This window comes from Pongo pygmaeus, chromosome 15 (genome assembly GCF_028885625.2).
Source record: "Pongo pygmaeus isolate AG05252 chromosome 15, NHGRI_mPonPyg2-v2.0_pri, whole genome shotgun sequence".
NCBI classification, from domain to species: Eukaryota; Metazoa; Chordata; class Mammalia; order Primates; family Hominidae; genus Pongo; species Pongo pygmaeus.
Genome location: NC_072388.2, coordinates 28,151,707 through 28,177,464, shown reverse-complemented (window position 1 = coordinate 28,177,464; position 25,758 = coordinate 28,151,707). Strand labels below are relative to the sequence as shown.

General features: G+C 39.7%; 1 protein-coding gene across 2 annotated transcripts in view; it reads left to right on the top strand.

Annotated features, from left to right (window-relative positions):
- Nucleotides 1–1,432: 1,432 nt before the first annotated feature.
- PRKD1 (protein kinase D1) overlaps nucleotides 1,433–25,758 on the top strand; it is a 362,251-nt gene continuing 337,925 nt past the window's right edge. Inside the window, exon 1 of one of the 2 annotated variants that reach the window (XM_054448321.2) lies at nucleotides 1,433–2,084. In XM_054448321.2, coding sequence (XP_054304296.1) covers nucleotides 1,821–2,084 — 264 coding nt within the window. In that variant the 5' untranslated portion in view covers nucleotides 1,433–1,820. The remainder of the gene's footprint in view (nucleotides 2,085–25,758) is intronic. The other variant, XM_054448320.2, reaches the window with a different exon arrangement.

Genomic DNA, 25,758 nt, shown 5'->3' with positions numbered 1-25,758 from the left:
AAATTCAAGTCTCTTCAATGTAGTTGTGCAGCCTTGCAGTGTTGAGGCTCCATTACTGACCCTGGGAACACGGTTCTAAAGGAAGCCACCTTGCAACATCTTGGGTCACAACCAGAAGTTAAGACAATAAATAAATAAATAAATAAATATAAATAAAACAGAACAAAATAAGCTATACAAAATACAAAAGATTTGTTTAGGTATGTTTGTGTGTACTCACGGAGGGGAAGGGGAAAGTCTAGGGAAGTGGCGAAGAGACAGGCAGGGCTGACTACATAATCTGCGTGGCCCATTGCAAAATACAAATGTGAGACTCCTTGATTAAAAATTATGAAGAAGAACAAAACAGCGACAGTAGACTATTGTCCCGGAATATTAAACCAAACACGGGTCTTATGAGCTGTGGCCTATACAACTGCACAGTCGCACAACCAATGAAGCCCACCCTGGTTGGAGGGGAGAATTATAATTCATCTCCAACGAATGTAAAGCAATCCCCACCCTGCCAAAACAACAATAAAAATAAACGGCGATCCAAATTAGGGCAGGTTGTGCCCAATCCTGATGGCTGTGCTTGTGATGACGGTGGCGGTGCTGAGGTGGACTTGTGAGCACTGCTCCTATATAACAGACTTCAGATTGATAGAGGAGAAGGAAAATAGTTTCTGAAGCTCCAGAGTAGAAACTTCAGGCGCAAAGAATAAGGTAAAGAAAAGGAGACCGCATCAGACCTTCCTCCTGCCCTTGGGCAGTCAATGCCTTTCCTTTCCAAAGCGACCCTCTCCTTAGATCACTGTGTATATCCGGTGCCTTAGGAGCTGGGGTGGAGTAGGTAGGGTTGGCTGTGAGGGCGAGTCAGAGCGACAAAAAGGGTAGAGACAAGTTTAAATCCCTTTCTGTGGATTGGCTTCCTACCCTCTTTGGCAACAAACCCCAGGGCTCCCAGAGGGGCCTGGATGTAAGTGGGTTCCGGATGACCGTCCTCCCTTGACCTTCCGAAGGTAAGACCCAAGGGGAACCGCTGTGATCAGCATTCTTGAATTCCTCAAAAGTCACCTCACTTGTAGAAGTGCGTAGTCCTCCAGCATTGGGAAGAGGTGGCAGGGACCGTGGGGCCTGGGAAGTTCGCGACCCCAGGAAGCGGGTCTGAGGCGGTGCACCCCATCCACTCCGTCGGCTGTCGGGGCAGCGGGACCCGCGAGGACGGGAATCCCTGCAGGGAGGGAAGGGCCGCGCCTGCAGAGGCGGCTCCGAGCCCCGCCACTAGGTCCTATCCCGGCTCGCGGAGGCTCAGGCCCCGGGAACTGCGGGCGGAGGGGGCGGCGACCGGGCACCCTGCGGCCACTGCTCCTGCGACTCCCGCGCCCGCCGGGTGGTGGCTCCCCAGTGCCCGCCCCCAGCTCCCCTTCCCCGCCCCTCACGCCCCCTTCCCGCCCCCGCCCCCGCCTCCGCCCCCGCCCGGCGCTCGGGCCGCGCCGACCCGTCGCCCTGTCCTTCCGAGCGCGCCAGGCGGCAGATTCTTGGCGGCGGCGGCGGCGCCTCCCCAGTGCCGGCGGCCCCGAGGCGGCTGCCGCGCTCCGGGCCGCAGAGTCCTCCCGCCTCGGCCATTTTCCCTCCTCCCCATCTCCTCCCCTTAGTCCCCTCCCCTCCCGATCCTCATCCCCTTGCCCTCCCCCCGCCCGGGGACTTTTCCGGAAAGTTTTCATTTTCCGTCTGGGCTCTCGGAGAAAGAAGCTCCTGGCTCAGCGGCTGCAAAACTTTTCTGCTGCCGCGCCGCCAGCCCCCGCCCTCCGCTGCCCGGCCCTGCGCCCCGCCGAGCGATGAGCGCCCCTCCGGTCCTGCGGCCGCCCAGCCCGCTGCTGCCCGTGGCGGCGGCAGCTGCCGCAGCGGCCGCCGCACTGGTCCCAGGGTCCGGGCCCGGGCCCGCGCCGTTCTTGGCTCCTGTCGCGGCCCCGGTCGGGGGCATCTCGTTCCATCTGCAGATCGGCCTGAGCCGTGAGCCGGTGCTGCTGCTGCAGGACTCGTCCGGGGACTACAGTCTGGCGCACGTCCGCGAGATGGCTTGCTCCATCGTCGACCAGAAGGTAAGTCGCCGCACCGCTGCTAGCCCGGAGCCTCCCCGCGGCGCAGGGGGCGCTGCTCGGCTGGCCCTCTCCGCGCCAACTTTCCGGCTCCCGGGGCTCGGCCAGCAGCCAGCCTCGCCGGCGCTCTGGAAGCGGCTGGCCCCGCCGCGGCTGGACGCCTGCAACCCGAGGCGCTGCGCTCGCTGTTGCTCATCCTCCTCTCGCCCCATCTTCCTCTATTCACCGATTTCTTTCCAGTCCGCCTCCTCCTCACCCATTTCCATCCTTCTCATGACATTTCCAGGTATCTTGCCCTTTCCTCGCCGCGCCCCTCCTTGTCCTTGAGACTTCCCAGTTTTCTTCCCCTCTCTCCCCTACGGACCCTGGCCCAGCGCATTCCTGGTGCAGGAATCCTCCTTCCTGCACCAGAGCTCTGCCCCTGGAATGACCTGGAGACAAGGAATTTCTCACCTGTCAGATAAGCTTTTAAGAGAGTGTGATTGACTCGGCCAGTTGTCAAAACAACTGACCAGGACTGCAGCTACCCAAGGCCCTGTCATCTTTTAGTTCCACCTCTGTATGAGCATGGAAACACATTTTCCAACGACAAAACCTGAAAGTTGCAACCTTCCTATTTTTCATTCCCAGGATGCTTATAGTAGGACGTTGAAGTGGTGGGGGTGATGTCCAGGAACACCCCGAGGCTGGCTGTGTCCTTAAGTTTGAGGCCGTGGGGCTCTGGACAGCGGCCACTGAAGGCAGGTTAGAAGAAGGGTCATTATCCGGGGCCAGGCCACCCCCAGAGGAGACTCAGCCCACCCACCACTGTTTACAGTTGCAATTTGGATTTTCAGGTTGCCTCTGGAGCCATCCAGATGGATGTTGCATGGAAGGGGGTGATACAGATGTGAGGGAGAGGGGGCCATGGCGCCAGTCTTCTTAGTGTAAACAGCCAGTGTTTCAGGGGTGGAGACAGAGGTCTCTAAAGGTGCTGAATTTTTCAGCCCTGGAGGACTGGCTAGCACTCCTTTTGCTTTCTAATTATCACTTGAATAATCATGAATTGCTTTCTTTAAACTATTTGTAACAGAGTTTGCTAAACCTTAAGGGTTGTAAATTGTGGCACCGAGCACAGGGTTGTTAAAAGCTCCAGGTGGAAAAAAATCACTGATCTAGAAAGTTGTGAAAGTTCTAGACTAAGGTAACAATGAGTGCCAGGAATTTATTTATGGAAATTTATATTACGGGTAATGTCAACTGTTTGCAACTTCCAAGAAAATGACACATTTTGTCTAATGCTGATGGAAGTCATATCATGCTCCTTTTCCACATCAGTATTGTGAATGTCTATTGTGGGTCAGCAGGAGCACTCCTAGGCACTGTGAAAACCTTGTATACAACCCTCTCCATTTGGATGCAGACCAGTTAATTAAACAGCAATGCTTCATAAGCACATATACAATGTAAAATAAAATTTCTCAAAAAGCAAAGGTAATTCTGTACAATTTTAACTTTCTAAATTCTAAAGCAAGTGAAGTAGTGTCAGAGAATATTCAAATTGGGTCAAAGTAATATTGATAGACTTTGTTTTGACCAGCTTGAATTCTCCGTCTCCCCCGCCCCCCACTTGCTCATGGAGTTCAGGATGGAGAGACTGATGCCTGGTTCAAGAGGTTTGGTAGTGGGATTTTAAACGGAGGGTGAATTCCAGGTGTCTCAGAAGCTACCAAGGGGCGTGTTACATGGAGAGAGTGAGATGAGAGCAGAGGGAGAAGGGACAGCAAGCACCTATGGAGTGCAGCAGGCCTGCAGGTGGTGGCTGGGGTATTTAAGGGAAGTACAGTTATGAAAAGGCCTTGCATTAAACTCAAATTGCCAGAAGCCTCAGTAATCTTTTCATAGCGACATCATACCAAGGACATGTGAAAGACGGATTTGCTGTGTGGAGGTTTTAGAATGCTAAAAATGTTATGGCAGAAAGAGCACCGAAGTTCAGTCATGAGCTAGTTGGAACATGAGCCAAGACTCTTGGGGGAGACACCAGGAGAAATACTGGAAAGGGAAAATCATCAGCCCTGATTGGTGACTGATTTATAAGGGGAATTCTTTCCTTTTGTATTTATTATAGTAGTTTCTTCTGTCTCTCAAAGAAGTTTGAAAAGTTTGACTGTTTGGAATAGTTAAGGTAAAGATCTGACTTTTTTTTTTTTAAGGTTATAAAAAAATTGGGGTTAGATTTATAGATGTGAACTTGAGAGTTATTTATATACAGAATACTGTAAATAAATATATACTGGATAGTGTTTCTGGACAGAGGACTTTTTCAGTTTTTCTGTCATTTGTCATCTCTTTCAGAATATAGTATTATCCCAGCAGAAACAAAATTAAGAGAGCTGACGGTCCATCACAGGATACAGGGATCTCTGTGTGTTGTGACAGTAGGAATGGCAGAGTGTCAGTGTGGAGTTAAGGAAGTGGGAGGGAGTTCTTTTGTCTTTTATTTCAGTTTTTTTTTGGAAGTACCTTATGAGGACGTCAGCTATGAGGAAGGATGACAGGAGTTTGGGGAGTGGATGTTTCAGGAGAGAGCAGAGGGTTTGAAATCATTTACAATTTACTGTGTGGGCTGAAGTCGTGTGGAACTTACAGCAGAAGGTTGTCCTGATCTTTCTGAGTCTTCCATATCTGTTGTTTTAAATGTGTTAAGAAGTTTTTCATTCATTTTGTTCAGGAGCTCCCTAAATACTAACATAGATCATACAAGCATTGGAAATATTGGCTGACAGTTTCAGTAACATCATAGGACATTTCCTTTGGGATGAGCAACTGAGGTGTACAAGGCTGCATAAGTTTCCCTGAGAAACTCACCTGTAAATTATTATTGTTACTATTTAGAATTTAGAGTATAGTTGTTCTCTAATTATGTAGCAGACACGATTGTACTTGAAACATTGTGATGGTAATTCAACAAAAAATACTTATTTTAAGATAACGTACCCTAAGTATATACTGACTTATATAAGTAAATAATTATTTCTTCCATCTTCTAGTTTAGATGAAAAATCTAGTCTTGCTTTTTTGTATGTAACAATGCATGGCTATATAATATGTTATTCTTTCTTTTTAGAAAGTATTGATCCAGGGTTTTATTTACATTATGTTTATTTAGTTTGCAAGTGTGTGACGTTGAAGCCTGGTTGTATATAAAGATATGTATTCTGTTAGCGTACATGGTTATTGTTTTCAGGAGGGTAAAAAATAATAACAATAATTGACTTCACTTTGAAACACTGTTACTTTATACTATCAAAGAAACCTTGAATATGTAGACTGAGGAGGAATTGTTTTAAAGCAAGGAAAAAAAATTCCAGAGGAAGAGCTAGTTGGGTTTCATAGTACATCATCTACCTATCTACCACACACACACACACACACACACACACACATATATATATATATATTTTTTTTTTCCTCAAATGAGCAGTGTTACTCTTTAGGGATGCTTGATGCAATTAATATGACTGTTCATTTTGGCTGTTACCTTATTAGAAAGGCAACTGATATTTTACTCTTAAATGTATTTAAATGGAGTAATAGCATTTATAAGACTCCTAGCATATAGTTTCACTTTTCGGAATCATCTTTTGGCTAAAGAAATTTAACAGTGAGATTTTAAGTAGATAGCTCACTAAAGAAGTAAGGTTAGTGCCTTGGTTTGAAAGTAGCATTACTTTACTTGTAATTGTTTCACTTTAATTGTATTATACATTGTTTTCTTAATAGTTGTGGTGTCATTTTTCTCTTTATTACTAATTTTAGATACTGCACACATTCCACATAGATTGAGAAAGCTGGAAGTAATTAGGTGCTTGACCAATCCAACTGCCCTGGACCAACAAACTCCTTTTAAGCTAATGATGGTCTTTGGGGCTTAGGTGTATATATTTTTATTCCAAGTTTATAATTGGCTATATTATATGTTTACTGATTTCTGATTTAATGATGAAGTATAGACTTTGTCATTTTACTGTGATTTTTTTTTTTTTTTTTTTTTTGACAGAATCTCACTCTCCTGCCCAGGCTGGAGTGCAGTAGCACAATTACAGCTCACTGCAGTCTCGGCCTCCAGGCTTAAGTGATCCTGTCACCTCAGCCCCTTGAGTAGCTGGGTCTACAGGTGTGGGCAACCATGCCTGGCTAATTTTTTAATTTTTTGTAGAGATCGTATTTTGCCATATTGCCCAGGCTGGTCTGGAACTCCTGGGCTCAAGAGGTCTTCCTACCTCGGCCTCCCAACGTGCTGGGATTTAAGGAATCCCACTGGGTGTGAGCCACTGGGCCTGGCCTATTAAGTGATTCTTAAGTAATATAATTTTGGTACTCTAATTTTATTTTCATTATTTTATTTTTTGAGATAAGGCCCAGACTACAAGTACAGTGCACAATCATAGCTCACTGCAGCCTCAAAGTCTTGGCTAATGTGATCCTCCTGCCACAGCGTCCCAAGTGTTTGGGACTACAAGTGTGTGCCACCACAAATGGCTAATTATTATAATTTTTTTATAGAGACAATGTCTCACTATGTTGCCCAGGCTGTTCTTGATTTCCTGGCCTCAAGCGATCCTCCCACCTCAGCCTTCAAAGTGCTGGGATTACAGGCATGAGCCACTGTGCCCTGCCTGTATTTTTAAAATTAAAATTTCTTTTCAAGTTAATAATGTAACAGGATTATATTTTGGAACTGTATATATTATGTATTACAGATGTGGAATATATATGTAGTAGATTATGTTTAACTGTTTTTAAAATATATTTTTATTTAAATATATTTATTTAATAATATTTAATATATAAATAAATAAATTTATTTATATAAATATATTTATATAAATCATTATCCTTGTATAGCCTCCAGATGCGAAGTATTGTTTTATATTTTGTATGATAGACTGCAAAAAATGAGGCCTCATCACATATCTCACAATCCCAAAGAGAAACTCTGCTTTATATTTTTCCTTTTTTTTTTTTTTTGAGATGGAGTCTCACTCTGTTGCCCAGGCTGGAGTGCAGTGGCGCAATCTCGGCTCACTGCAAACTCCGCCTCCCGGGTTCACGGCATTCTTCTGCCTCAGCCTCCCAAGTAGCTGGGACTACAGGCGCCCACCACCACACCCGGCTATTTTTTTGTATTTTTAGTAGAGATGGGGTTTCACTGTGTTATCCAGGATGGTCTTGATCTCCTGACCTCGTGATCCGCCCGCCTTGGCCTCCCAAGAGAAACTGTGCTTTGTATTTTTCTATCAATTCTCAGACTTGTAAACCTTTTTAAAACAGGTATATACTATTTGACAGTTTTCACAAGAATACCCTGTGAGACTGTGAAGTTAAAACCATTAAGCCTTGTAGTCCATGGTCTGGGAAGAGTTGGATGATTGGCTCATTTGATAAATACATGAATTCATTTGGGCCTTTAGATTCAGAATTGAGATCAATCTGAAAGAGTAAAAGTACACTGTGTATGGTGGTGGTGGTGGGGGGCTTACTGGATTATTATTAATAAGGTTTAAAAACTTGCCCCAGAAGACCATACTACATGACTGTGCTGTTTATTTTCACCAGATTCCTATCATAGCTTTTATGGGAGATTTATAACTTTATTTTCTAATGATTACTACCTTTTTTTGTGAGATGATTGTATGTAAGTCTTCACTAATTTATTCATGCGTAACTGTTAGTGACCTTGCTAGAGAATGCAGAACATTTGTAAGTCTATGAATGTATATTTGTGACTTATCTAAGATTACTTTGAGATTTTAAGATAATATATGTAATATACATACTGCTTTGTAAATATGTGCATAATAAATGCTGTTGTTGACTAAAGCTTAAAGCTCTATAGACTAGCATACTGTCTTATTAGCAAAAAAAATTTATATTTATCTTATTCTTATCTCAATATATAATTAAAATTATAATATTAAAAAAGCAATATGGCTGTAAGGCCCAGGTGGCATCTTTTTCCTGCCCTCTGTATCAGGGCAAATCTTATAAGTAGTTATGTTTTGAAACAGTTTCTCAAATCTCAACTTCTCAGCATTCTTTAAGGACTAATCTAATTATTACTAAATGAAAGACACATTTGCTGATAAAAGTAAAGCATATTTTCATTGCTTTTCATTATTTTTGACAGAAAGATGATTTAACTCCTTTTCAATTACAAGTGCAATGTCAATGGTATTTCACTTGATTTTTAAAAAAGGAAATAAAATAGATAATGGTGCAACATTTGGGAACACAATGATTCAAAATTCGGGTTCTCAAGACCAAAATTTAAAGCTTATTTGCAGATCATCGCTTGATACATGAGAAGGAAGGTGCTTGGAAATCATGCAGGGAGATTGCAATTTGCTGTCATGCTAACATCTAGAGGTTGTTTGCTAAATCGTTCCATCTGATGATAGCTAATATAACATAATTGGTTGTGCATATGCAGAAATGTCATTTTGAGATGAGAAGGCAAATTTACTGGGAAACAATTGAGTTATCAGTTTGGCAAAACCAATCACAAGTCTTTTTTAGATATTCCCACTAACTACCACTTATCTGTCATGGAAGTCCGTGCCCCATTATAAAACCTTTAGAAAACCACAATTTTTAATTATTTATAAATCTTTTAAAGAAGAGTGTAGTGGATAATTATATGAAACTTTGTGTGTGTGTGTGTGTGTGTGTGTGTGTGTGTGTGTGTATTAGACTGGAATCATTGAATAAGCTCTCAAACTATACCAAAGAACTAGTATAATGATCAATATTGCAGGGCTGGACTCAGACTGTTAGAACTTGGTAGAATGCAGTCTTATAGGTGTTGATGGTGACATGAAGTTTCCTTCCTTGCTTTGTTTTTATATTCGTTTGCTTTGATTTATGTATCAGGGTAATCTTTGACCTCTGACCTTGCGTCATCACCTTGTTTAAGGTGAAAAATCTAAACCCAAATGTGGCAATAGAGGTAAAAATATAGGGTGTTTTTTAATAATAAAAGATACTACTCATCTTTTAATTTCCCCAGCATTACTTTAGAGTGAGTTTGAAAATGAGATTTCAATTTCTTAAATCTTTCCTTATTGTTGGAATATGTTGGAACAAAACAAGACAAATGCTTCCTTCCTTCCTTCTTTCCTTCCTTCCTTTTCTTTTCTTTCTCCCCTTCCTTCCTTCCTTTTCTCTTCTCTTCTCTTTCCTTTCCTTTTCTCTTTTCTTTTCTTTTCCTTTCCCTCCCCTCCCCTCCCCTCCCCTCCACTCCCTTCCCTTCCCTTCCCTTCTCTCTCTTTTTCTGTCTCTCTCTCTCTTTCTCAGGGTTTCACTGTAGTCACTCAGGCTGGAGTGCAGTGGCACAGTCTGAGCTCACTGCAGCATCAACTTCCCAAGCTCAGGTGATTCTCCCACCTCAGCCTCCCAAGTAGCTGAGACTACAGCTATGTGCCACCACGCCTGGATGATTTTCTATATTTTTAGTAGAGACAGGGTTTTGCCATGTTGCCAGGATGGTCTTGAACTCCTGTGCTCAAGTGACCAACCTGCTTCGGCCTCCCAAAGTGCTAGGATTATAGGTATGAGCCACTGCGCCCAGCCTTATTTCCCTCTTTCTATTGATAGAATTTAGATACAAAGAAAATGGTGATTTTCCTTACAACTCTTCAAAACATTTTTTAATCTATAAGAATATGAGATATTTCCCACAGGAATTCTTTTAATACTGTCAACCAAATATTTTTGTACCATTAAAAACCAGTTGTGATAGTACCACTTGAAGTTATTTGGCAGCAGAGAAATTCACATTGTTCTGTTTCTTACTTTTTCTGGTCTCACCTAGAAAAACAGATAATTAAATATACGGAGTCTTCAATTATATGGCCATTATGGCTGTTATAGAATATCATATAATTTAAATAGTTAAGAATTGGTACAAAAACAATGCATATTCAGACAAATTTCGCCTGTCTAAATCTACAGTTTCCTGTGTAGAAGTTTCTTCCCAAGTTACGAAAGGTTTTATTTGGATTAAGCCAGACAATTGATATAGCAGCTTAGCAATGTTGGCAAACATGAAACTTAGATTTTAAAATATGCAATCACACAGGAATCTTGTTCAACTTATTTTGGTGAAAAGGAAAAAAATATACACCCTTCACTAGTTCATTGGCATCTATTCTGACTAAACCACTGATTGATGAGGAACTAGTGAATGTATTGCTTGTTTTTAGGCACAATTTCAGGAATTTCTGAATGCTTCTGTCCTTAATTGTCGGCAGCCACTTTTCCCTGCATATATTATAAAATGGTTGAAAAGTATTAATTTAGTAATGAAAATATGAATGAAAAGTATGAATGTGCATAATACATGGTGTTTATAATTAGTTTGATTTTTTTCCTACACTCAATGTTCTTACAGTTAGGTGATTCTCTCAACCTGAGGAATTGTTCAGTGTAGGGTGAAAAGATTAAAGAGATTGCTTATTTGCAGTTATGTAAATATCCACAGTAATCATGAACATTTTTATTTTTCAGTTTGTTTGATTCCATATCAATTCTGGTTAGGAGTGGCATGTTATACAGGCTTTTGCAAAAGTATTGACACTATTTCACACAATGTCTTGTACAGTCAGAGAGATTGGGGAGGAGAGGACTGAAGGGGCAGCTAAAAACTAGAAATAAAGAGTCAAGTGGTAAATTGAAAAGGCGAGAAAAGTGGAACATAAGATTAAAGGGTCACCACTTGTATTACAGCAGGTATTTCAGCTACTGTGAGCAGGTGAACATTGAGATCTAATGATTAGGACCATCTGAAAATATATTCAGAAGCTTCCTAATCAAATTGTACATATGGTACATATTTTTGGTGTCATTGGGGTCATAATAAGTAAGTAGTTTTTTTTACATTTTTGTGAATTACTATTTGATATTTTCATAGTTCTGACTGTTTGAATTACCTGTCTCACGTTGAGTTCCCTTTGTAACACTGCAGGTGATCCTACAAGATTCTTTCTCCCTCCCCAGCATTGTTAAGGTATAATTTACTAATAAAAATTATATATACTATGATATATGATGTAATGTTTTGATATGTGTATACATTGTGCAGTGATTAAATCAAGCTAATTAACATGTCCATCATCTCACAGACTTATCTTTTCTTTTGTGTGTGGTGAGAACATTTAAAATCTACAATCAGGCAATATATTATTTCCTGCTTTGAAAAAATCAATTTTGGGGTACTAGGCTTAGTACCTGGGTGACAAAATAATCTGTACAGCCCCCCCATGACACAAGTTTACCTGTGTAACAAAACCGTACACGTACCCCTGAAACTAAAATAAAAGTTAAAAAAAATATATTTTTTACTTAAAAAATTAGCTACAGGTATGTAGATTTGCTATAATCATACTCTTCAGTTCATAGCACATTTTTTTCATCAGTCCAATAAGGATCCTTATTGCGTTATGTTTCATTTTGTTTTATTATTTATTTTCAACCAGGCATTGGAAGAACTGTGGTATATGTATGAAGTATTGTATCTTGAAAGTTGAAGCTTGTTTCAGTATACAAAGTTTTTCACAAGATAATAGATGGTTAAGATAAAATTAAAAGGGTATTCAGCATTTTAAATAAAGAGCTATATCTCTTTTCTTTTTCATAAACAATAGAATAAAAAGAATCTGAATATAATTGAATTCTAACTTGATATGTCACAAACAGAAACGTATTTCTACATCAAATAAAATAATTTGTTCAAATATGAAATCCATGTATCATTACATGAGCTTGTTTTTTTTGTAAATGATTTAAGTTGACTTTTGACTAGGAATTTTTTGCTTGAAATTTATTCACCAACATTTACGTTGATGTAAATTTCAAACTTTCTTAAGAATCAAAGCACTTTTCGTTAATTATTAAGATTAATCTGTTAGGTTAAAGTGTTAATAAAAGTTTTTAAAGTATCAGTTTTGGCCATACCAAAAATACAGAGCCTTTTCTTAGGTTGTCTAAATCCGTCATATTAATGACATAATAATTACAGGATGATTATGGAACTGTTTCTTTGTTTTGGGTGAATGACTAGCTAGAAAGAGACTAGGGATTCAGTTCTAGTTCAGGTGCTAGAATTAAGTTCCAGAGACTTGATTGAATTAGGCCATTTATCAATAGTCAAATGTTTATTAAAGACACTCTTTCTTAAGCTTTTTATCAATTAAACATGAACATTTCCCCCCCTCCCTTCTAACTCCTCACATTGTTGAGAAATGGTGGTAGGCTTGTGTTCTGGTAGGGCCTCTTGGGTTGGACCAGGGAGTTCTTACCATTACAAAAAGTGGCTATGTCCTTTTCAGAGTGTTAGGAGATCATGGTTAGAATTTAGGGAGAAACACACTTAAGGGAGCATTTGGCAGAGGGACTAGGAGGAGTTTGAAGACATTTAAGTGTGACTTCTTTGCCACAGGAAAAAGAGATTTTTAGGGTGAGACATGATACTATTTCTTAGCCTACAGAAAGGTGAGGTCTACTGTCCATTTTGAGACATCTGTATAGTTCTGTGGTGCAAAGCTGGTATCATCTTTGCATTTAGCATCCTTGAAAGGCTTGGTCTGTGTCTCTAATATGGAAAGCTGCAAGTAAGAACATGGGTGACCAACAGAGTTGCAGTTATTTAGAGATTGGTTAGTGCCGTTAGATCCTCAGAACAGTAACACTAGAGGTTATGACCACTTGACCAAACAACCGTAGCTTTTTCACCATTGTGAAAAGCAGGAAAGAGTCGGGGAATGGTGTCAGTTAATCTTTGGTGATGACTTTGAATCAGTGGTGGTGAATAGACCTGAAACAGTGACAATAGACAAAGTCTGTGGGCTACTGAGACTCGTGGCACCTGAGGGCAGAAAAGAACATGACAGCAAAGCTCTGACCTTCCTGTGGCTACAGCCAGAAGAAATGGCCACACTAGATCACTCAGGAATAACAGTGGAAAGAGATCTTGGAGGTTGCTTTTTACAAGCAGGGTAGTCCTCTTTAGAAATTTCATGAGCATCACAGGTGAGAACTCCAAAGGGCAACTTCATGATGACCTGTCTGTAAGAATTTTGAAAAGCTTATCCCAGGAGCCTTGGGTCATGATAGACAAGGTTCCAGGGCCTCTTCTGGAAAATTCTGTGAGTGGCAAAGGACCTTGAACTGGTGGTTTCTTTCACAGTACAACGGCCAGCAGAGGGGAGCCTCCAGGAACAAAACCTTCCTGACATTTACTTTGTGTGCCAATCTGTATCTTGGCTTTTCATTTGTCTTTTCTGATTTTCACAGTAGCCCTTTGTGGTAGTAATTTTCTCTCTATTTTAAGGATGAGGAAACTAAAGGTTGGAGAGGTTAAATTATTTACCTCAAGTCACATAGCTACTATGTAAAAAGCAGACCCTCCCAATGCTTTATTCACTTGCTTGAAAGGCCGTAGATTTGTACAAAGAGTTTGGAATTATCAGATTATGGGAGAAAATTTAAGTCTTCCTATTATGTTGGCTGAAATTTACTTAAAAATGCTTAAACTTTGACAGTGTGGTATTATTGATTTATTTAAATTATTCCTTAGTCTAGAAGGCTTCCCTCATCTGGAATTCACATTCCAATTAGTGGCCAGCTAGAATCCTAGTCACTTTGGAGGCCACTACTACAAGGGTTCTCTTATTGGTGGCAAGATTCCCCCCACTTCCCACCCCTTCAGCATTTATAATTAATATAGAGAACATTAGAACTGGACTGTCATTGGGGAAATTAGTGAAATTTGAGAGATATTTTAATATCGCTTTTAGAAATACTAAATCTGCCTGTTTTAGAGATACTCCTCACCCTTGAGGAATCATATGATCTATAGTACGTCTAATTGTTCATTTTTTTTGAAATATATTTCTGTTTGTGTAGCAGAATTTGGTTTGGAATTTGCTCCTCTGGTACCAAAATTGTGGAGATAGCCAGTCCTTACCCACCTGGACATTTTCAGATGCCACTGTCTATCCAAAGAAGTTAATTACCTTGTGTAACTGAACTGGCCTTTTTTCCAATAAGATGTGGCAACCAAGTGTCGTGGAAGAAGAGATTATGGTAAGACCATATATTGATCATTGTGGTTCAAAATTGGTAGATGTAAAGAATTATATTTATCAGTGTAAATCAATGAATCATTCTTGAATAGTACACTGATTCTGAGCAGGTTCTGAGAAAACAACTAAGGGTCCTTAAGAAAAGTACCTTTCAGGCTGGGCATGGTGGCTCATGCTGTAATCCCAGCACTTTGGGAGGCTGAGGCGGGCAGATCACAAGGTCAGGAGATCAAGACCATCCTGGCTATGGCTAACATGGTGAAACCCTGTCTCTACTAAAAATACAAAAATTAGCCAGGCCTGGTGGCGGGCGCCTGTAGTCCCAAGAGGCTGAGGCAGGAGGTTGGCCTGAACCCAGGAGGCGGAGCTTGCAGTTAGCCGAGATCGCGCCACTGCACTCCAGCCTGGGCGACAGAGCAAGACTCCATCTCAAAAAAAAAAAAAAAAAAAAAAAAGAAAAGTGCCTTTCAGTGTTCAAGCAATTCTCCTGCCTCAGCCTCCTGAGTAGCTGGGATTACAGGATTACAGGATCACATGTGCCACCACGCCTGGCTAATTTTTGTATTTTTTGTAGAGATAGGGTTTTACTATGTTGACCAGGCTGGTCTTGAACCTGCCATGGCCTCCCAAAGTGCTGGGATTACAGGCGTGAGCCACTGTGCCCAGCCTGCTTTCCTTTTAGTAGTAGTATTTGGGTTGTATATTTGCTAAGGGTCATTCTTCACAAATATGTATGTTTATTCTTTTAATAAAGTTTGTTTGCTTGCTTATTTTTTGTCAATTATGAGTGAAGCCACCTGAAGGTAAACTTCCTCCCACTTGTACATAATCAATCGCGAGCTAAGTAGAAGTTTTCTTTCCACTTCAGTGGTTGAATTGAATTGTGAATTGCCTTGCATCCTTTCACATTGTCTGTGTCCAGGGCTAATGCCAACACTTAACTTCCCTCGTAGACTAATTGTACTTTCCTCAAACTTTACAAAAATGTAGATATAAGTGTGTCTATATATAGAGAGAGATGACTTGACCTAAAGCACATTCATAATTCAGTTCAATTCTAACAGTTCCTGCCCTGAATGAGTACTGCATAGCATATAGTAGTTTTCCCTAATGGACTATAGAAAGGTGCTTTTCTTTGATGTATTTGGAACTTTTGAACTTTAGTACAATGGACAACTTACATAGAGACTTCTCTTTTCACATGAGTTACTAGTAGTGTCTTGCTAATGAAAAGGCAGCAGGCCTCTCTGGCTGTACTAGAGGTCTGAATTTACTAGATGTCTGTTAGTCAAGTACTGTGCCTTGTAAACCTTATCTTCAGATAACTCATCTTTAGCTAGTTGGACACAGGCCATCAGTTGTTGCTTGAGTAGTAAAGCGAATCACTCATGCCTAGCTTTCCTTTACCAAATTACAGGTACTCAGAAATAACTGATTAGCTTCAGAGCAGCCTTTGTGACAGATGTTAATTTCATCTACTAATGTGGAATGTCAACTAGGATGTAATCTTAACAATATTTACGTAAATCCAGTGGCTTCCATACATTTTTGAAGCATGAAAAACTATATCTTGCATGATCTTTGCTTTTTTTTCAATTCTTTGAGAAGGAAAAGGAGCAAAAGTAAACATAGAGTGAGGATGGACTAATGGAGAGGAGTTGCTCTAATACACTAAATTAAATAGGCTGACCATACGCTCTGTTGTCCAGGACAGTCCCAATTCCATGCCTGTTGTCCTGGAATTCTTTTAAATTGTACATTCACTAACAAAAACAAACAATAAAGAAAAACAGAAAGAAAAACCTGACTTAGGGCAGGCATTTTATTATCTTTTGGCCAAAAAACCTGTACATTTAAGGAGAAAGGTAAAACTTACATTTCATAGAAAGAGTCATCAAATCATGTATATTAACCATGTCATTTTTGGTAACTCTTCTAAATGGTTTAAGCTAAAAACAAAAACAAACACCCTACTTAGGTTAGAATGTTATCCACTTTGAAACAAATGTTTCTGTATAACTTAAAAGTGAAAAGACAACTAACATTTAGAATTCATTTCATAAGCTAATTGCTTAGTCTCACTTCGAATGTAATACATAAAGCAGTTTCAGTGCTCTTTTTCAACCAGTCAGTAATCCAAGATACTGCAATAGTACATTTGTATCAAACAGCAAATAACTTTGATTATTGTGGTAGTACATACTAAATTGATTCTGGACGTACATAATACCTTTATTAATTCAAGTAGTTAAACAGAAAAGCCTGCTTTGAAGCTTTAGCCTAAAGTGCTCTTCGCAGTCATGACAAAGGCAAAATACATGGACTTAGATGCAGAAGGGTGACACTGTTCATCATAGTTTCAAGTTGTACTTTATTGTGTTCTTTTCACTGGAGAAAATACGGTTAGCAAAGAAAGGAGGAACACTATACACAGATGTCTTTGATTATTTAAAAAATTTGTTTTTTATTTAAAAAATAATTAGGCAAATAAGAGAGAGAAAATTTTGGAAGTTGTGTTGTCCCAAAATAAGAATGTATGGACTGTAGCGCATATTTGCTTAAGATGTTCAGAGTCATGGTCTGGGTGAAGCAGATATATGAGTTATACCTATTACTCTATACTTGGTTTCTGTTGATGAATATACTATTGAAGTCATGTTAAGAATTATAGGTTTGGAAGTCACAATGTTGAGTATTCTGGCTCTGAAAAATAATGCAAGTAAGAGGACAAAAGCCACTTGAAAAGGAACTTGATTTAATCATTCCTGTTTAGAATTTTCTCCACATGGAAAATTATGATTTTTATACTTTAATTAAATAATTGGTTTTTTTTTTTTTGAAAATTACAAAATAACACTTCGTGGTAGGCTAAATAATGACCCTCCAAGATGTCTACATCCTAATCCCTGGAACCTTTGAATGTTACCTTATAGGTCAAATGGGACTTTGTAGATGTTGTTAAGGATTTTGAAACAGGGAGATGATACTGTGTTATCCAGGTGGGTCCAGTCCAATCGCATAAGACCTTAAAAGTGGACAGTTTTCCTAACTAGGTCAGACAGGTGAATATGAAGAGCAGGAGTGATTCAAAGAATGAGAGAGATTCAGTACCCTTTTGCTGACTTTGCTGATGGAAGAAATGGGCCATGAGCCAAGGAATGCTGAGGTCCCTGTAAGAGGAAAACAGGAGGAGGTAGAGTCATGTAGTAGGAGATGTGACAACAGAAACAAGATGTTGGAGTTATTCGTGGAGTAGCTTATGAGCCAAGGAACATAGGAAAAGCTAGAAGCTGCAAAAGGCTAGAAAAGGTCCCTTCCTTCCAGAAGGAACCACATTTTGACTTTTGCCTAGAAAAACTGGTTTGGACTTCTGATCTCCAAAACAGTAAGATAATAAATTTTTGTTTAGTAAAGCCACTAAGTTTGTGGTAATTTGTTACAGCAACAGTAAGAAACTAATATGTCACAAAAGGTGAGAAATTCAGATAAGCCCCAGAATGGATCATACTACTCAGAGTTAAATATAGTTAATATTTTGGTGGATATCTTATTTTTTTCTATAAGCAAATATGCTCATCCAAATTCAAATATGCTTTTATTTGCTGTTTTTATTGGATACTTCTATGTCAGTTTTGAAATATAAAATGTTCAGTGCCCTTGGGGATAGTTTTATGTGAAGAAAAGACTTCAGATATGTACATTGGTTTTAGAATTTAATATTCAAGTTATTAAAGTTGTAGATTCAGATGTTACTTCTTAATCTTTCTAGTAGAACTTAAAAATATAAATTTTAATAAGTCTAACAGATTTGAACAACCACATTTAAGAATCTTTGAAGAATTATGGTATCCTTTACAAACTTAATTATTAAATGCTTTCAAACATTTGAAATTGCACTTCTAAATTTAAGATATTTGATTTCCTTTAAATACTTCAATCACCTGCTTGATAAACCTTTATATGTTCTTAAGTAGTTCTTACACACCTAATAAATTAAACATAAGTATTGCAAACTTTAAGTTTTTCAATATTCCGATACCACACACATAAGCCAAAATTAATTACTTAATCATATGTATATAGTATGCACAAAAGTAATGATATTATGGTTTTGATTCTCTTAAACTTCTCTATGTTTAATTTCAAAGCTTCCCATGTTTGAAAGATATTTTTTCACCTGTGAAATAATTGTGTGATTCCACACAATTTGTGGAGTTCCCATCTCACCTTGTCATATAATTTTTCAGTTGTCTTCTTGGCTCAATTAAAGTTGCATAAACACCAAAGCTTTTAGCTGGGACAAAGATTGGATTTTTGTGACAAGTATAGCTCAACTCCACAGAACCCTATTTCTATCAGTGGTTCTATCACTTCAAGAAAGGGGGTAATCGTGTATCCCACATCCCTGGATTCCATTTATATATTACCTCTTTGTCCTAACAAGTCTCAAATTCCTTCCTTGATTGATCACTTGATTGGATTTTTAATTCCGTTAGCTCTTAAGATAGGCAAATCTCTTTTTTATCTACATGAAAGACTATTGAACTTGATTAAATACTGCACTTTCATAATCTGTCTTTCTCTTAAGGCTACATTAATTCTTATAGATATTAAGTATGCGATTGAATGTTGGCAGTCTCTAGGGCTTTGTGAAACTGTCCGAAATTGGTGGGTTCTTGGCCTCACTGACGTCAACAATGAAGCCACGGACCCTCGCGGCGAGTGTTACAGTTCTTAAAGGTGGTGTGTCCAGAGTTTGTTCCTTCTGATGTTCAGACGTGTTCGGAGTTTCTTCCTTCTGGTGGGCTTGTGGTCTCGCTGGCTTCAGGAGTGAAGCTGCAGACCTTTGCGGTGAGTGTCACAGCTTTTAAGGCGGTGTGTCTGGAGTTGTTTGTTCCTCCCATCCAGAGTTGTTCCTTCCTCCCAGTAGGTTTGTGGTCTCACTGGCCTCAGGAGTGAAGTTGCAGACCTTCGCAGTGAGTGTTACAGCTCATAAAGGCAGTGCGGATCCAAAGAGTGAGCAGCAACAAGATTTATTGCAAAGAGTGAAAGAACAAAGCTTCCACAGTGTGGAAGGGGACCCCAGCAGGTTGCCACTGCTGGCTAGGGCAGCCTGCTTTTACTCTGCTGATTGGTCCATTTTACAGAGAGCTGATTGGTCTGTTTTACAGAGAGCTGATTGGTCCGTTTTGACAGGGTGCTGATTGGTGCATTTACAATTAAATACTGCACTTTCATAATCTTTCTTTCTCTTAAGGCTACATTAATTCTTATAGATATTAAGTATGTGATTGAATGTTGGCAGTCTCTAGGGCTTTGTGAAACTGGGCACAAAAGTTCTCCAAGTCCCCACTAGGTTAGCTAGACACAGAGCACTGATTGGTGTGTTTACAAACCTTGAGCTAGACCCAGGGTGCTGATTGGTGTGTTTACAATCTTTTAGCTAGACGTAGAGGTTCTCCAAGTCCCCACCAGATTAGCTAGCTACAGAGTGCTGATTGGTGGGTTTACAAACCTTGAGCTAGACACAGAGTGCTGATTGGTGTATTTACAAACCTGGAGCTAGACACAGAGTGCTGACTGGTGTATTTACAATCCCTTAGCTAGACATAAAGGTTCTCCAAGTCCCTACCAGATTAGCCTGATACAGAGTGCTGAATGGTGCATTCACAAACCTTGAGCTAGACAAAGAGTGCTGATTGGTGTATCTACAATCCCTTAGCTAGACGTGAAGGTTCTCCAAGTCCCCACTAGACTCAGGAGCCCAGCTGGCTTCACCTAGTGGATCCTGCACCCAGGCTGCAGGTGGAGCTGCCCGTCAGTCTTGCACCGTGCGCCCGCACTCCTCAGCCCTTGGGCAGTTGATGGGACTGGGCGCTGCGGAGCAGGGGGTGGCACTTGTTGGGGAGGCTCCGGCTGCACAGGAGCCCCCCGTGGGGGAGGCTCGGGCATGGCGGGCTGCAGGTCCTGAGCCCTACCCCGTGAGGAGACAGCTGAGGCCCTGCGAGAATTCGAGCGCAGTGCTGGTGGGCTGGCACTGCTGGGGGACCCGATGCACCCTCCATAGCTGCTGGCCCAGGTGCTAAGCCCCTCACTGCCTGGGGCTGGTGGCGCCGGCCGGCCACTCCCAGTGTGGGGCCCACAGCCCACGCCCACCCAGAACTCACACTGGCCCACGAGCACATCGCGCAGCCCCGGTACCCGCCCACACCTCTCCCTCCACACCTCACTGCAAGCAGAGGGAGCCGGCTCCAACCTTGGCTAGCCCAGAGAGGGGCTCCCATAGTGCAGCAGCGGGCTGAAGGGCTCCTCAAGCGTGGCCAGAGTGGGCGCCGAGGCCAAGGAGGTGCCCAGAATGAGCGAGGGCTGCCAGCACACTGTCACCTCTTAAAACCGTCTGGTCACAACTAGTAAGACCATCGTTCTTACTCAGTATCTTCCTCTGGAAATGAAAGAACACTCATGGCACCACTTTCTAGTGTCTAACTAGAATTGGTATATAGATTTATTGCAGTATATTTAACTTGTACCCTACTCTTTGAAATTTAGGATTCTATTTTTTTGTTTTTCTTTGAAATGTCCTTATGCATAAGCTGTAGCATATTTTAAAAATTGACCAATGTAGGCTGGGTGTGGTGGCTCACTCCTGTAATCCCAGCACTTTGGGAGGCTGAGGCGGGTGGATCATGAGGTCAGAAGTTCAAGACCAGCCTGGCCAACATAGTGAAACCCTGTCTCTACTAAAAATAGAAAAAATTAGCCGGGCATGGTGGTGGGCGCCTGTTATCCCAGCTATTTGGGAGGCTGAGGCAGAAGAATCTCTTGAACCTGGGAGGCGGAGGTCGCATTGAGCTGAGATCATGCCATTGCACACCATCCTGGGCGACAGTGCGAGTCTCTGACTCAAGAAAAAAAGATTACTGATGTAATATGCATATTGAACTTCTTTTGATATTATCTGTTAATATTACTAAAATTAATTCCTAAGATTAAATTGTTTTTATTTCAGAATTATAATGATTCTTTGCTTTTTTCAGTTTGAAAAGTGCAAGTGCATAAGTTTTTTTTTTTTTTTGCTTTGTCTTTACACAGAAAGATCAAGATGATGTAAGTACAAGATGCAGAATAACCTGTCAGATTCAATAGCCAACACTTAAATGGATTACTGAGTAGACTACATATGAAATATGTCTAACAGTTTCACAGTGAACAAATAAACTATAAAACCACAGCCTTACACTTTCAACTTTCCTGCTCTTCTTTAATAAGAACTGGCTTGATTTTTAAAAATATGTATCACATTTCACTTTGATCTTTTAAAAACAGTTTGGAATATATACATCTCTATAAATGTTTAAGAAAATTCCATAAAACAATTCCTTAGAAGTAAAAAACTCCATTTTATTCTTATCCAGTTTGTTCTACTCTGCAGTATTCTTTAGAAATCTGAAGTACAAATCATATTTTTAGACACAAATATGAATGTCATCTTTGACATGTCCATGTTTCACTAAAAGTCCTTTCTTTTGCAAAAGAAACAGTTGCTTGCTTACTAAGTACTGTAGAGCTGTCTTTGATAATTTGAAGTATATTTTGATTGAGAAAACTTTGGTTTATACAAAAAGTTTCAGGATTATCTTTATTCAGTAAATTTAGTAAGATTGGGTCAATCACACGAGAGTATAAACACCACACGACCAGGGATCTTTGCCTATTTTTTTCACTGTTATATCTCAGGTATCCAGAACAGTGCCTGGCACTGAATGATTGAATGAATGATTTGTCTCATTATTTTCTTGTTATGCTCTTAGAAGCAGAATTGTGTGGTCTATGTGTATAAAAATTAAGTCTTTTGTTATACCTGGGCAATTTGCTTTCTAGTAATTGCTCTTTTCTACCTTTGATCCATAATTATTATTCAAATAATTTTTAAAAGGATTTTGTGAGATAAGATGTAGCTAGGGAGAATATTGGACGTTACTGGAGGAAACAAACAGAAGCCCTGGAGATTTGGGTCTCTTCTGAGGATTTGATAGTCCTCTCAACTAACTGGGTCAAAGATTTAAAGATAGTGAAAGCCTTCCTTTCTGAGAACATTTTATGGTAGGGCCTGAATAAATATTTGTTGAATTGAGTCTGGAACAGAAAGAGTCTTTTGTGATTGTTAGTGGATACCTAGTTGAAATATTATGAAAAACATTTCAAGATTTTACTTGTCAAATCTCAGCCTAATTTACCTGTAGATTTTAAGAACAAAATTATGCAAATAATAAAAAGCCTGACAAATAAAATATAGTGGTAAGAGAGACAGTGATGCAGAGGAAACAATAAAGTCTTTGGGGAAAATCATCAGAAAATAACAGACTCACCCAATCACCCCATGTTAGCTGGAAGTCTCTTTGTCATTGTTTGTTTTTTCTTCTCTGCTTCCCACTCACCTGTGAAGTGAATTTGAGAAACTCAGATGGGCTGATAGGGAACATTCAGCAGAGTGGCCTCCAGCCAAGAACTTTTTAGTCACTTGTTTGGCTGCTTTGATGTGAGTCAGTAAGATTACAGTTTAAAAACATTTACCTTTTCCTCATTTCCTGTCAATTCATAACCTTAGTTACTTTAACTTTTTACATTTTACATCTCAATTACTCTGCTCTGAATTTCTTAAGTCAGAGTTTAGCTTTTTTTTTTTTTTTTTTTTTTTGGTTAAATTGATACAAGGTCTCACTCTGCCTGGGACATGCAATCATGGCTCACTGCAGCCTTGACCTCCTGGGCTCAAGCGATCTTCCCGCCTGGGCATCCCAGTAGCTGGAACCACTGGAGCATACCACCATGCCCAGTTAATTTTTAAATTTTCTGTAGAGACGGAGTCTCCCTGTGTTGCCCAGGCTGGTCTTGAACTCCTGGGCTCAAGTGATCCTCCTGCCTTGGCTTCCCAAAGTGCTGGGGTTGCAGGCATGGCCTACTACACCCAGCCTAGATTTCAGCTTTTTAAATGACTTAAACTTAATGCTTATTTTAAAAAATCATTTTTATTTATACTTTCAATACTTATTATATACTAGATGGTAGGTATTAAATTACATATCTATATCCATTTCTATGTGTGTATGTTTATTGTCTTATTTTCTGGGATTTTTAAAAGGCTTTTTCTAACTTTAAAAATTTTCTGATTGATTTTAGCTCTTGACAATCCAGATTTACACCTCATGTGTTTTAAATTTTCTGCCTTGCTGTTTTTATCTTTTTTCTTTTTATAATTTATTTTCTCATGCAGTGTTTAAGCCTTCTCAGATATTCTTAAATGTCTCAGGGATACTCATGAGTTGACTTTCTGCAGAGTTATAAGCCCTGCTGGGTGGATATTATATTTGATTTTCTGGAACCCTGTTGCTCGTTAACATAACATTCAGTTCTTGAATGATGAATCTGTGGTTTCCCAAATACACAACCACTGTATTTTATGCAAACAGTTGCGTGCTGTAAGCCTGAAGTGAGTGTAACTTCTGCAGTCAACCTTGAGGAGGGCTTCTCCCAGCCCTTGGTGCATGTCAGTCATTCATGGGAGGTGGAACGGTAGTGATTTTCAGCCATGTTTCTAGCACTGTTTTTAAGCTGTCTTGCTTCTAAGATACTTATTATAAGGCTGGTCAGTTTCCTTTCCTGGCAAGATTTTATTAATGAACTGAGAAGCTGGTCAGAAGATGGTTATCCCAACTTGGATTTTCACAACTCAATACTTTTTTTTTTTCTGCTGGCAAATGCTTATTTAAAGTTATCAAGTATGTATTTTACCTAGGCATTTTAAGAGTAGGCCTCTTGATATACAAAAAGCATTCCTCCTATTAATTTTTGGATTATAGACCATAGGACACCCACATTCCTTGAAGTGCAGGGACATAGAAGACTAGAGTCCCTACAGGGAAACTTGGTCAAATTTTAGGAATTGGTCCAGGTTCCAGCCCTGTTGATGATGTAGGGTGACTCCACCTTTCTCCTTCAAGAATTTTGTGTCTGACTTCTCTTTCATTTTTGGGGTGAGGGAGATGGAAACAATCCCCCCTGGTTTAGCACCAAGGCCTGGGAGAAGCCCTTCTCGGGGGTGACTGTAGAAGTTACACTCATTTCAGCTTGTAGCATGCAACTGTTTGCCCAAAGTACATTGGTATGTATTTGACAGACCGCAGTCCAGTAATTCCCGTTGTGGTGTACCTGAATATCAGTTTAGGAAGTGTCATTCGTTTGGCAGATTCAGAGTACAATGTCATCCAAAAAAGTGACCATGTATTCCCCACAAATTATTGATTTATTGGCTTTTTGTCCAAGTTGATTTCCAACTGAAAATTCAAATCCGAGTATTTTAGACCGGTGATTTTACAATAGGAGTGTTAGGATTTAGATATCATTCTTGTACTGTCTCTTTAAACAGGGAATAATATTAAGTTGTTTTCAGGTTTTATTAATCTCACCTTGACCTTTGAATCTATGGATAAGAATTATGAGCTAAGCTGTTTGGACTCAGCATATATCCCTAATTATTTAAGCTCCATCAGAACCTGCCCAGTAAGGGGAGTACTGGCATAAAGATCAGTAGGAACCCACTTCTTATAGGTCAGTTAAAATAATAATAGCAATTATTGCTATATGGCAGTAATAATAGCAATTATTATTGCTAGTATTATTATCCTTAATATAGCTAACATTTATCAGCTGTTACTATACCAGACACTCTTCTAAGGGTCCTGCCTAGACATTTAATACATTTAATTTGCAAAAGAACCTAAGAGGTAAACATCTATTATCCTTATTTTGCAGGTGAGGAAATTGGGGCACAGAAAGAATTGCCGTGGATTATATAGGTAGTGGCAGAGTTGGGATTTTAAATTTAGGCATCAAGCCCAAAGTTTATGTATTTAACTACCAGACTATATTTATAGAACTTAAGCTTTTTCAGGTGGTTTAATAAATCTGAATAAACAATGGTTCCTCTTCCCTTTTAACTTTTTTCTTAATCATTTTACAGTGCTTTTGATTGAGCTTCAATTCCTGTTGTAGTGAACACAAATACACTTTTTTTTTATAGGCAGATCTGTTTTATTATTTGGAATTACAGAGATTTCAGCCTAGAGGCTGACCCTGTTAATTATTGCCATAAAAATAAGTACCTATAAACTTTTCTAAATCTAAATTTCTTATGTTGCCAAATGTTTCCAAGTTTATAATTGGTTCAAAAGAGGCAGTTATATGTGTGTGTGTGTGTGTGTGTGTGTTCGTATATGTAAAAAATACATCCATAAATATATGTGTATGTAACAACACATGTAGTTATATATAAAATATATATGTATGTCTTCAGTTTCTTGGTATCTTTATTTTTAAGATAAATTTAAATTTATCTGAAAGAGCATATTAAAGCTAGACTGCACAAGGTTAGGCTTTATTTTCTCTTCAAATGGTGGACTTCATATACCATCTTCAGTACCCAGCCTTAATAAACATCTAAAATAGACAGTCTTTTTTCATTAAACCTTTTTTGTTCCTCAGTTGTCACCCCT